General features: G+C 46.5%; 1 protein-coding gene across 1 annotated transcript; it reads right to left on the bottom strand.

Annotated features, from left to right (window-relative positions):
* Positions 1–1,320: 1,320 nt before the first annotated feature.
* Positions 1,321–7,126, bottom strand: TEX13C (TEX13 family member C). Its single transcript, XM_020874630.2, has 2 exons — positions 3,416–7,126; positions 1,321–2,399 (listed from the first exon to the last, which is right to left on the bottom strand). Exon 1 carries the CDS (start codon positions 6,873–6,875, stop codon positions 3,426–3,428), a length of 3,450 nt encoding a protein of 1,149 aa, XP_020730289.2. The 5' UTR covers positions 6,876–7,126; the 3' UTR covers positions 1,321–2,399; positions 3,416–3,425.
* Between the last annotated feature and the right edge of the window lie 6,084 nt (positions 7,127–13,210).

The raw sequence follows: 13,210 nt of genomic DNA, 5'->3' as shown, positions 1-13,210 counted from the left end.
AGATGATAGAATGGTGAGGAGGTGGTGTGAAGAACATTGCTATGATCCTTCACTTTCTCCACACAGATTGCATTTTCTCTTGCTCTGAAGCTTCCACAGGATCTAAAAGGCCTCCTTCCACCTCCTTTACACCCTCCTGCTCAGAGAAATACCCATATCCCTCCTCCAGCATCACCACCTTCATAAGTGCCTGTAAGGGAGCAGTACCAGGCCCATCCCTATCATCAATAATGGAAGTGGCTGCTGCCAGGCCTCATTCTTTGTTCTTTTCCTCCACCACCATTTGTACTCTTCCTCTATTGCACCAGCACTGAATTTATATCCAGCAGGAAAAATACCAGCACATGCCCACCTTTCCAAGTGTACAGGGGACATTAGGACCCACAAAATATCATAATATCTTCTCCCCTCCCTCTCAAATAATTTTGTTTATTCACCCTGATAACCCTCTTCTTTTCCTACATTCCTATCCCTAGCCAAGGCTCTTACCATCAGTCATCTCTGAGAAAGGAGAGTTCTCATATGACAGGGTCATTTTTATCTTCCACCCCCTCATCTCACCATACCCATTCCAAGAAGATGTCCAAATCTTGGCACCTCTTATCCCAGCCAGCCTGTATCTGGTTTTCTATAATCCTGCACACTTGGACCAAATTATGCTATGAAAGGAATGATCTAGAGAAAGAATACTGCTTTATAATGTCTATGTACTCCTTACTCCATACCAAGACCCCAGGGAGAAAGCAGAGCCCCAGAGGGAAATGGTGACTGTAGAGAGACTAGGACATCAGGGCTTCCAGCATTGGCAGACACCTCCAACCCCCACTGGCTATAGAGAAGCAGGCATGCCCACCCTCAAGAAACCATGTGGACTTAGACAGTAAGAGTACCAGGGACAGTAACAATGGACTGAAGGCCCCCATAGAAGGCTCTCCCCCTCCCATTCTTGGGTAACTCACAGGAAGAAGAGGGGCCCTTCAAATGTCATTCAATAGTGAATGACATTTAACTTTCAGTCTTCTCATTGGGATGGAGGGAAGATTCAGATTTAAATGGTCACTTCTGGGAATTACCTGGACTCCCAGTGGTCAGGACTCAGTGCTTTCACTGCCATGGGCCTGGATTCATTCCCTGGTTGCAGAACTAGGTTCCTGCAAGCCTCATGGCCCAACCAAAAAACTTAATTAATTTAAAATAATTAAATCAACTGCCACTTCTGAGCAAACCTGTCCCCGTGGTACACACTACACAGGAGACACAGCAATAAGTGAACACTCTTTATTACTAGTTAGAAACAGAAAACCTCTGACAGAGCCTGAGCCTGGTGAGCTGGAATCTCCTGGGAGAACTCCAGGACACCTCTTGTTCAGACTGGAGGCTGATCTGACTTTCCAGCCCCTGGGCTCCACCCTGGCTCCCCTGGCTTGCAGCAGCTGCCTCGGGGGAGCAGAGCCTGCAGAGAACACACAAAGTGGAAGAGAAGGGCCCAAGGGCGTTCTCAAGAGTTCTTGTCCCAGTCCAGTTCTACTTTTAATCCAATTAGTCCTCCCAGGAGAAGCACCATCCACAGCACAATGTCTGTCTTTGGAATAATTTTGTTCTTCAGCCACTGGCTGGAAAGGGACTTGGGATGGTGGCTGGTCTTTCAGGCAACCAGGAAACTAGTTGTCCCTCTCGAGGGAGGAAATCAGGAGAGTATCAGAAAAGTCCTGCCTGAACTTTTGTGAGGACACTTTCCCGCTCTTTGCCACTACTCATTTGTGTCATCTGGGACCAACAAGATGAACAGTTGGGAAATCAAGTCCATCCACAAAAATGTCTTTGATCTTGCCCCCAGAACTACAGAAATATCTGGATGCTATTTCAACTGGGTTTACCCAAAGACCACATGACATGCAAAACAAAGTCACCTCTAATCTATAATATATCCCAAATTATGCTCTCCCCTGTCATCTAACCCATCTCACCAAAAAGATTTGTGTACGCTAGATAATACCATATAATTCTACCTCCTATCATATACTAGACAATCAATAACTATTTGATTAATTAAATGAAGTCCATCAAATTTGCTATCATCTATAGAATTTAACACTGCAAACTCACCCCTCCCAACACTTCTGAAATAATTCCATATCAACAGAGAAATTAAATCCTAACAAAATTATTTTGTATCCCTTTTCCCTCTAATAAGTCCCAAAGCATCTCTTCTTCCCTGACTTCTTATTCTTCTTAGTTTCATCCAGCCGGGGGGTCTCATTGAGGTGTAGGTCAATCAGAAATGAAGTGTGATTTCTTTAGGATCTTGGAAGATCTTCTAGATGGGATAGGTTCGGATTCTTCAGCAACAGGCAAATTCCATGTGGCTCAGAGACAAAAATGAGCCCCTACAGATAAAACTTAAAAACAAGAAGCAAACATGAACACTGCAGTAGTTTACGAAAGAACAACAGCATTTTCAAGGAAAAACAGTACTCCTAAAATTCAATATAGCATATAACTCTAAAAGTATATGGCCGTTCTGAGGCAGATATGGCATTTTCAGGAAAAGGTGGTTAATAAGAAAACAGAAATCAGTGAAAAAGAAAAAAAATTCTTCATGACTTCAGTGTCTCCAGGGTGTCAACCAATTAGCATCAGCCATCCAGAATCCAGCACCTGCAAACTTAAAAGGAATTAGAAGTCCTCTATTTTAAACACGTAATACTTCCAGTGGTCATGTATGGATGTGAGAGTTGGACTATAAAGAAAGCTGAGTGCCAAAGAATTGATGCTTTTGAACTGTGGTGTTGGAGAAGACTCTTGAGAGTCCCTTGGACTGCAAGGAGATCCAACTAGTCCATCCTAAAGGAGATCAGTCCTGGGTGTTCATTGGAAGGACTGATGCTGAAGCTGAAACTCCAATACTTTGGCCACCTCGTGTGAAGAGTTGACTCATTGGAAAAGACCCTGATGCTGGGAGGGATTGGGGGCAGGAGGAGAAGGGGACGACAGAGGATGAGATGGCTGGATGGCATCACCGACTCGATGGACATGAGTTTGAGTAAACTCCGAGAGTTGGTGGATGGACAGGGAGGCCTGGCGTGTTGTGATTCATGGGGTCGCAAAGAGTCAGACACGACTGAGCGACTGAACTGAACTGAACTGAATACTCAAAGTAGTCTATCTTCGTTAAAATAAGTGTACAAAATAAGAATATAATTGAATGTGTGCATGCATGTGTGTATATATTTGTATGTGTGCTCAGATGATAAAAAGTGCTTAATCTGGGTAATGAAATAATGGACTATTTTGTTTTTCTTTCATAATTTTGGTTTTCAGATTTTCTGTGAAGTAAATGAGTTACTTTTTGATCAAAAGAGGAGAGGTTGTTAAGAAATTGGTTTTACCTTAGAGTGTTTCCATTCTTACTTACCTTCCTGAAATCAGTGAGCTTGTCCTGGATCTGGGCCTCCACTCTTAACTGCCCTGCAGACTTTCTTGCATTTATAGCAGGACTTGCGCCATGTAAAATTCACTGCTTTACAACGCAGGCACTGCCAACAATTTTGATTGGAGTGTGTAGCAGGTTTCTGCTGCTGCTGAAAATCTGAGGATATTTTCTCTTTTGGTTGCTTGGCCTTTTGCTCCTGTTTCTTTGGGTTTTTTCTCACACCATGACTTGTGCTGGACTCCGAGGCACCTGCCTCCTGGGGCCTCCCTGGACTTTCTTGTTTGGGGATCTTGCTGCTGTCCATGGAGTACTTCTCCTGGGGCATCACTGGACATTTCTTCTGGCTGTGGCTCCTGCTGTCTCCCTGGGGCGCTGGGCCCTGGGGACAAACCTGGCCTTCTTCATGGCTGTGGCTTCTGTTGCCCCCCATGGAGGATATCCCCTGGGGACACACAGCACCTTCCTCTTGGCTGTGGCTTCCGCTGCCCCCCAGGGAAGACATCGCCTGGGGACACACAGCACCTTCCTCTCCACTGTGGCTTCTGCTGTCTCCCAGGGAAGACATCGCCTGGGGACACACAGCATCTTCCTCTTGGCTGTGGCTTCCGCTGCCCCCCAGGGAAGACATCGCCTGGGGACACACAGCACCTTCCTCTCCACTGTGGCTTCTGCTGTCTCCCAGGGAAGACATCGCCTGGGGACACACAGCACCTTCCTCTTGGCTGTGGCTTCCGCTGCCCCCCAGGGAAGACATCGCCTGGGGACACACAGCACCTTCCTCTCCACTGTGGCTTCTGCTGTCTCCCAGGGAAGACATCGCCTGGGGACACACAGCATCTTCCTCTTGGCTGTGGCTTCCGCTGCCCCCCAGGGAAGACATCGCCTGGGGACACACAGCATCTTCCTCTTGGCTGTGGCTTCTGCTGTCTCCCAGGGAAGACATCGCCTGGGGACACACAGCACCTTCCTCTCGGCTGTGGCTTCTGCTGACCCCCATGGAGGACATCCCCTGGGGACACACAGCATCTTCCTCTCCACTGTGGCTTCTGCTGTCTCCCAGGGAAGACATCGCCTGGGGACACACAGCATCTTCCTCTTGGCTGTGGCTTCTGCTGTCTCCCAGGGAAGACATCGCCTGGGGACACACAGCACCTTCCTCTCGGCTGTGGCTTCTGCTGACCCCCATGGAGGACATCCCCTGGGGACACACAGCACCTTCCTCTCGGCTGTGGCTTCTGCTGACCCCCATGGAGGACATCCCCTGGGGACACACAGCATCTTCCTCTCGGCTGTGGCTTTTGCTGACCCTCACGGAGGACATCCCTTGGGGACACACAGAACCTTCCTCTCGGCTGTGGCTTCTGCTGTCTCCCAGGGAAGACATCACCTGGGGACACACAACACCTTCCTCTCCACTGTGGCTTCTGCTGACCCTCACAGAGGACATCCCCTGGGGACACACAGAACCTTCCTCTTGGCTCTGGCTTCTGCTAACCCCCACGAAGGACATCTCCTGGGGACACACACCATCTTCCTCTCGGCTGTGGCTTCTGCTGTCTCCCAGGGAAGACATCGCCTGGGGACACACAGCACCTTCCTCTCGGCTCTGGCTTCTGCTGCCCCCCAGGGAAGACATCCCCTGGGGACACACAGAACCTTCCTCTCGGCTGTGGCTTCTGCTGTCTCCCAGGGAAGACATCTCCTGGAGACACATAGCATCTTCCTCTCGGCTGTGGCTTCTGCTGTCTCCCAGGGAAGACATCACCTGGGGACACACAGCACCTTCCTCTCCACTGTGGCTTCTGCTGACCCTCACGGAGGACATCCCCTGGGGACACACACCATCTTCCTCTCGGCTGTGGCTTCTGCTGACCCCCATGGAGGACATCCCCTGGGGACACACAGCACCTTCCTCTCGGCTCTGGCTTCTGCTGCCCCCCAGGGAAGACATCCCCTGGGAACACACAGAACCTTCCTCTCGGCTGTGGCTTCTGCTGTCTCCCAGGGAAGACATCGCCTGGGGACACACAGCACCTTCCTCTCGGCTGTGGCTTCTGCTGACCCCCATGGAGGACATCCCCTGGGGACACACAGCACCTTCCTCTTGGCTCTGGCTTCTGCTGTCCCCCAGGGAGGACATCCCTTGGGGACACACAGCACCTTCCTCTTGGCTGTGGCTTCTGCTGTCCACCAGAGGGCACATCGCCTGGGGACACACAGCACCTTCCTCTCGGCTGTAGCTTCTGCTGTCCACCAGGGAACACATCCCCTGGGGACACACAGCACCTTCCTCTTGGCTGTAGCTTCCGCTGTCCACCAGGGAACACATCGCCTGGGGACACACAGCACCTTCCTCTTGGCTGTAGCTTCTGCTGTCCACCAGGGGGCACATCGCCTGGGGACACACAGCACCTTCCTCTTGGCTGTAGCTTCTGCTGTCCACCAGGGGGCACATCGCCTGGGGACACATAGCACCTTCCTCTTGGGTGTGGCTTCTGCAGGTCTCCTGGGCATATTGCCCCTGGAGGTTGTCAGAATATTCCTGGGCATAGAAACTCTGGTCATATGGTGGGGCCATCTCTTGCTGGGCCCCCACTGCAGCCCACTGACCAGGTGGGTAGATCCCCAGAGGAGGCACCTGGGGTGCGACTGCTACTGGTACTGCTGCTGCTGTGACTGCTCCCCCTTCCATAACTGCTGAAGGTGGTAAAGGTGTCACATATGGGAATCCCGTTGGGAATGGCAATGGATGTGGCACCGGCATTGGTGGAAGGGGTTGCATTGCCTGGGCAAAGGAGCTCTGGGGTCCCGGGACATAAACCACAGCTGCCGGGGCTGCCATCTGACTCTCTGAATGTGGCATGCCCTGTGCTCCCAGAGCCACCATCTTGCTGTGCTCTGGTACATTCATGGGCCATGCTGTAGCTCCAAGCTGCTCAGCTCCAGGCCCAGGCAGCATTTCATGTGCCACAGGTGCTAGCTGGGCCGATCTCTCAAGCTGGAGCAGTCGCCCGCGCAACATATCTCGCTCATCCATCACCTGCTTCAGGGCAGCCCGTGTGCCTCGTAGATGCACTGCCGCCTCCTCACGCTCCTCACGGAGGTGCTTCAGCTCGTTGGCCAGGGCCCAGGAAGCCGCCTCACGCTCCCTCACCTGCTCCTGGAGCCGCCTGATACGGTGCGCCTGCTGCTCCCACTGCCTTGCGCCCACACGCACGCTCAACGCCAGCGCACTCCAGGCACAGGCCCTCTTGATGGCGCGGGGCACCCGCGGGTCAGCAACCACGATTTGTAGCTGATCCTCTACCTCATTCCAGGGTCGCGAGCGGAAGGCCACGTAGAATTCAGGGCCACCCCCGTTCATGATGATCTCATTGTTGATGAACCTGATTACATTGGTGTGGCGAAAGCCACTGGCATGGTCCCTAAAGTTCACAGCCATGGCTGCCGAGGCCTAGTCAACCAACCACCTCACTGAAGAAGACGCCGCCTCGCAACAGCTGCGACAGCTAAAAGCTGTCGCCGCTACCAAGTCCGCCCTTCACCTCCCGGCTCAGTTCCTTGAGTCCTAGCTCAATCCTGGCCTCCTCGCCCACCTCTTTTGTCCCTCACAGGGTCCCGCTTTCCTCACCGAGAGTAGAACAGGTCTGCTCACCACCACGCCAACCGCCAAAGTGCAGGCTACGTGACTCGTCACAAACATGCAGAGTCACAGGCACACAAGGCTGCTAGACCTGCCGCCTAGCCAGAGCCCCCTCTATAGGGTGAGCGGACCAGAAGCCACACTGGGTGTCTCAATGAGCCCAGACGTGGCAGGGGGGAGGGGAGACGGTGCAGGCAGCAGGGCGCAAGCGCACAGTGGCAGCGGGCACTGCCGATTCTTTCCAGATGCTAATAGTTGCAAATCACGCACCTAGGGGCTGCAACCGCACACATACACATATACACACACACATACTCTCTGTCTCTCAATTCTATTGTAAAAGGAAGAGGGAATCAATGGAGATCAGAGAACTTGAGTGGGGGAAGGGGATTTGAGGGCTAGGGAGTTGAGGGTAAGAAGACTGGGGCTTCAAGACCCCTAGTTTACAGAGGTAAATAAGGTGCAAACTTGAAGTCTATCAAAACCCAAAAAGGGGTTGGACAGTGTTGGGAGAGACTTGAGAGAGAAAGCTGTGCTTGCACTACTGATGTGAGGAAGGTGATGAGGCTGCATGGTGGGGAAGCAGTGGGAACCAGGTAAATATGCCATTTGGCATATTTATTAGTTTAAATTAAATTTACTTAAGAAACAGCCAGTGTAAGGACACCCTGACCCTCATTCCCCTAAAAACAGAAGTAAATATCCCATATGAAAGGCACCCTCCCTATATCAGATGGTATAAGGCATCCTGATTACCAGTTTCAACCTTAAAAAAAAAAAAGGTAAATAATTCAGCCAGCAAAATTGAGTTTATTTTGGAAAAGCAGAAGAATTAAATTCAGGATATATAAAATGTGCAAACTGTAAGCAAGTCCAGTGAACAAAGGAGAGGAATGATCTTCAAAGAGGAAAGGAGGAAGTTTGGGGGGACTGTTTTGAATTAAAGTTTTTGAATGGGAACAAGAGTTTAGGGTTGTGGCAGCGTCTCATTGGCAGAGTTATGGCAGTTTCCCATTGGCTGTGTGTTGCTGCACAAAGAGAAAATCTTCCTTCTAATTGCTGGGGTGTGTAAAGTAACTTCTTCCTGCTGGAGTATGTAAAATAAGCTATAAGAATGGTACGTTTCCTTTTTTGATTTTTACATTTCCCCCTTTTGATCAAAACCTTTCCTTGAAAGTGTTGCTGATCAAGAGTCAGGTTTTCCATATTTGGTGATTTTGTTCCTCAGAGCCAGGAAAGATCTTTCCTGATCCTTGTCATATGCCATGTCAGAGGGAAAGAGTACACATTAGAAACTGTTGAGGTCACATTTGAGTAACAAGGAAGGATAGGAGGAACTCTTAAGCATTTTCCACCTAAATTCTTTATCTTATCAAAGTCATAAGTGTTAGAGATTATCTTGAAGCATTAAGCTAGCATCACTTTATTGTACATCATTTCTACAAGAATTTAACAAGCAATAGCTACAAAGCTTACAAATAATTATACAAAGTAGAATTGAAAGTAATATGAAAAATTCAGTTTGTATGATGGTTCTAAATCACGACCTTAGACTTGAAGGTAGCCAACTGAACAAATAAAAGGATCATGTCAGGCGAAATTTATTGCAAACAGTGTGCTTATCCTCTGATTTTGTGTAATCAAGTTTTGACCTCTTCAGAGGCACTTATCCACGTGCAAATCTCACAAATTCCTCATTGTTCAATAAGTAGGTTATCAAGGGCTATGTAAACGTCTGGAACTACTTTAGCCACTAAGTCAAGTGATTGTTGTTTGGCTGCTACTGCTTTGGCTGCAGAATTGGCTAGCTTTCCTAATGTTAGGGAGATATTTCTGATCATGCAATCAATGGCACTTACTCTGATGCAAGGGAGAAAATCTCACCCTGTGGAGACAAACCTGAAGTCATGTATGTATCCTGGAAGCTCCTATTTAATATAGCCATGGAGGCTTAATGGGGTGTACTAGTGAGGGGTCTGGCTTGTTATTGATATTAAGAGGGACAGTTAAATATAATGGTAAGTATTAACCTCCAATTCATCAGCTATCTAAATATTCATATGTCCATGGGAAATGTCATCCACAACAAAAATGAAGCCAGATGGAGCACAGGAGACCCCAGCTGAGGTCTGAAAATGGATAAATCCATTAGCTGAAAGTTTCTGATTTAAAATCTGATCCCTTTTCAAACTAGGGATCAGACTAATTGGGATGACATTCTTTGAAATACCATCTAATGCCAAAAATAACTTTTCTAAAAGCCTTACAAACAGGGGTAAACTCATTTGTATTTCCCTTGAGTGCAGGAGACCATATTTGGATGAGAAAAATAACATGGAAAGTGAAGGTCATATGATCAGCAAAAGTAGAGTGTTTAGTTACAGTGGTATGGTTATGATTGGGGAAATATTGAGATAAGATATGAGAACATTCAGTCATAACAGCTTAAACTGATAGGTAACATCCATAGGCTTGTGGATAAAATCAGCCTTGGCATTTGGGATTCAGAGAAAATGCTTACAGACAAGACCAACAGGTCTCCAACATGGTTCTCCAACACAGTTTCTGGTGATGTACCAATCAGAAAAGTTTCCCCCTTTTTCAATAGAGTGGGAAATGTGGATAAGAGCATTGTCTTTCCAAGAAGGAAAGGGATAATAAAGTGAGAAATGACAGCCATCTGGTCTAGTCTTCTCAGAAAAACTGTCTCCTTCACCTGTTGTCTGCTTCAGTTCCTGGAAATCTTTGTTTTCAGGTCACTAGTTAGTGTATAGGTCTAGTCAGGGTTTGGTGCTTTCTTTAAATGGCACATGAATCTAAGAGTCTATCTATAATTTGGAGTTTGGCAGCACAAGAGTTGGTTAATAGTACCTTACTAGGACTTTTCCCATGGGGTTGAAGAGAGTCTTTCTAGAGATGTCTTTTCCAATAAACAAAATCTCCAGGCTGCAAAGTATGGTGTTTGAGGTCTTCATCTCTCAGGAGCATGCTGAGAAAATATTGCTGTACTAAAGCATGACTATTTTCAATGGATGTAATCAGAACTTTTCAATATTGAAGTATATCTCCTTTTATTAATTATGTAGCTACATGCCTGGGGTTCCCAGCAATTATGAGTTCCAAAGGGATGGATCTGAGATTTAGAAGGACCAACAAGCAATGCTTTTGGCCAAGGTACTTGGAGGGTCTCCACAAATTTTGTCAAATGAGTTTTTTTTTTTTAGTTTTTATTATTTATTCTTGGCTGTGCTGGGTCTTTGATGCTGCATGCAGGCTTTCTCTAGTTGTGGTAAGCTACTCTTTGCTGCTATGCACAGGCTTCTCACTGCTTCTCATTGTAGTGACTTCTCTTACTGCAGAGCACTGACTCTAGGCATGGGCTCAGTATTTATAACACATGGGCTTAGGTGATCAAATCTGTATCCTCAGCATTGGCAGGTGGTTTCTTAACCACTGGACCACCAGGGAAGTCTGCCAATTGTGTTTTGATGGTGCTGTTAGTTCATTCAACTAGTCCTAAAGACTGAGCATGATAAGCATAATGAAAATGCTGTAGATCTAGGCAAACAGCACAAATATAGTATTTGGCCAGTAAAATGGGTTCCCAGTCACGATGGAGCTCAAGAAGTTACCTAGGTAGGGATAATCTTTTCTATTAATATTTTAGATACTGAAGAGGCAGTAGCTTATCTACATTGAAAAACTTTGACCCAGTGGGAAAACATATGAACCATGACTAAAACATATTTATATCCATGAGATGGAGAAAGCTGAATATAATCTATTTGCCAAAACTTGAATAGTCCATTGGGCAAGTTAAAGGGCATGCCAACTATCAGTATAAAGTCTGCAAATTTACCCTTGGCTAGAGTACAACCCAAGTAAGAACATATAATTCAGCTTGTTGGACTAAGGTAACCAAAGGCAAAGGTGCTGTCTCAGTGACTTCAAAAGTAGCTGCAGTTGTATACCTAGCATAGTATTTACATTTTTCATCCTTTAAATAAGAACTGTCAGTAAACTATGAAAATTCAGCATTGGTTAGGGGATTTTGCTATGAATCCTTGCAAGGGGTCAAAAGATGATCTGTTAGAGTCGAACAATCATGAGGAGTATCATCCACAGATGAGGGAAGAAGGGTGATACAATTAAAGTTATTACAATGAAAGAGAGTTATATAAGGAGCAGTTAGTAAGAGGGTTTTCTAGGAAGTGAGACAATTGGCCTAAAGGTATTGAGTGTGATAAGAATTTAGGAAGACTTCTGCATGGACTCCAAAGATAGTTTGAAAGGATTTGATGACTATTTCTTCAGTGACCTTAACTAAAAGGACAGGAACAGGAATGGCTCTGAGGGAAGGAGGGTATTCTTATGCCATAGGGTCTAGCTGCTGACTTTAGTACCCAGCGAGACAAAGATGATCCCCATTTCCAAGAGTGTTTCCCTCCTCATATATGAAGAAGAACTGTCAGGAAGCATTTAACAGGAGGCTTCCTGTGTGCTGTTTTGTATCTGTCAGGAATCCTCAGGAATTAAGAGGAGAGGCAAGCCTTTCCCAGGGCTGAGGAATCCAGGCATTTCCTTCATTAGTTTCTCAATACAGTGATAAGTACCCTCTTCCTTCTTATGAACCATATGGTAAAAAGTGATTGTTTACAACTCTCTCTCTTTAATAGGGATCGCCTTATGTTTTGTAAGTCTGGAATTTTAATCTTTATCTTTGCTGAGAATAACTACCTTGTAAGACAGTATATATGCCCACACCATGTTGATTAAAACACCTTTAAAACACCTTTGCTCCATCAGAGCTTTGGTCCCCGTGTCTTTCTTTCCTTCTTCTCTCTTTCAGGCTAATTCCTTGGAGCACAGAGGCCCGCTGAGCTCACTTTCTTGCCTGGGCTTCTAAGACCCTCTCGAGAAGGCGCACTGTGCCTTCACCCACTCGAGAGGGCGCCTGGTGCCTACGTGCAGCAGTGCAAGCTCTAAGAACAGGGCTTTATTGGCTTTCCATGTAAACCAGGGGATATCAGCCTCTCTCTTACTTTATTATTGTTGACTCAGGGCCACTAAGTTCCGGTCCACTAAAAGACTAACAAAGAACAAGGAAAAATGATAATCATGTATCCAAGAGCAGGGGGATTTATTAGCTTTTCCTTTAACATGTTAAAAGCTAGGTCACCCTGATCTTCACAAGTGACAGGGTCAGGTTTCATGTTCCTCAGTAAGGCATATAGAGCTTGGGTCATGAGATAAAAGTTTGGAATCAAGGTCTGACAATTGTCAGCCAACCTGAGAAAACCTTGTAGCTGGTGTTTAATTTTGGGTTTGAGGAAATTCAGAATGCCATGAAATCCATCTGGATCTAGGTACACCCTTTGTTCTGAGATCAGACGCCCCAAATAGTAAACTTTAGTTTGAATAAGCTGCAGTTTCTCCATAGAAACTTTATGTCCCTTTGGGTATAAAAGCTTTAAAAAGGTGGATGCTCTTAAATATCTTCCTGTGAGGAGACCTGGGAAGTGAAGGAGAGAAGCAAGTCATCTACACGTTGTAATAAAGTAGAGCCTCCAGGAAATTTTATATCATCTAAATCAGCTTTTAATATTTGTAAGAAATAGGAAGAACTTTTGGTAAAACCATGGGGCTTTACTGCCCAGGTATATTGTTGTACTTCCCAAAAAAGGCAAAGAGAAATTGACCAGATTTGTCTACTGAGATGCTAAAGAAGACACTACATAAATCAATTGCAATTAAAATTTTGTGTTAAGTGGGGATAGAGGCTAATAAAATATGGGGATTGGGAACAATACAGTAATGAAGGATAAAATATTATTTGTGGCTCAGAGGTCTTGGTCAAACCTCCATCCTCAGCCACTGAGTTTCTTTACAGGTAAAATAGGGGTGTTGCACGGACTACAAGACCTTTTAGAACTAACACCCAAAAAAGATGTCCTTTTCATTATAGGGGACTGGAATGCAAAAGTTTAGGAAGTCAAGAAACACCTGGAGTAACAGGCAAATTTGGCCTTGGAGTACAGAATGAAGCAGGGCAAAGGCTAATAGAGTTCTGCCAAGAGAACGCACTGGTCATAGCAAACACCCTCTTCCAACAACACAAGAGAAGACTCTACACA

Source organism: Odocoileus virginianus, unplaced genomic scaffold (genome assembly GCF_023699985.2).
Source record: "Odocoileus virginianus isolate 20LAN1187 ecotype Illinois unplaced genomic scaffold, Ovbor_1.2 Unplaced_Scaffold_2, whole genome shotgun sequence".
In the NCBI taxonomy this organism is placed as follows: domain Eukaryota; kingdom Metazoa; phylum Chordata; class Mammalia; order Artiodactyla; family Cervidae; genus Odocoileus; species Odocoileus virginianus.
This window is presented reverse-complemented; position numbering and strand designations above follow the sequence as displayed.

Bases quoted from the DNA above. Each gene is read 5' to 3' on its own strand.
- TEX13C (XM_020874630.2), bottom strand. From the start codon at position 6,875: ATGGCTGTGAACTTTAGGGACCATGCCAGTGGCTTTCGCCACACCAAT.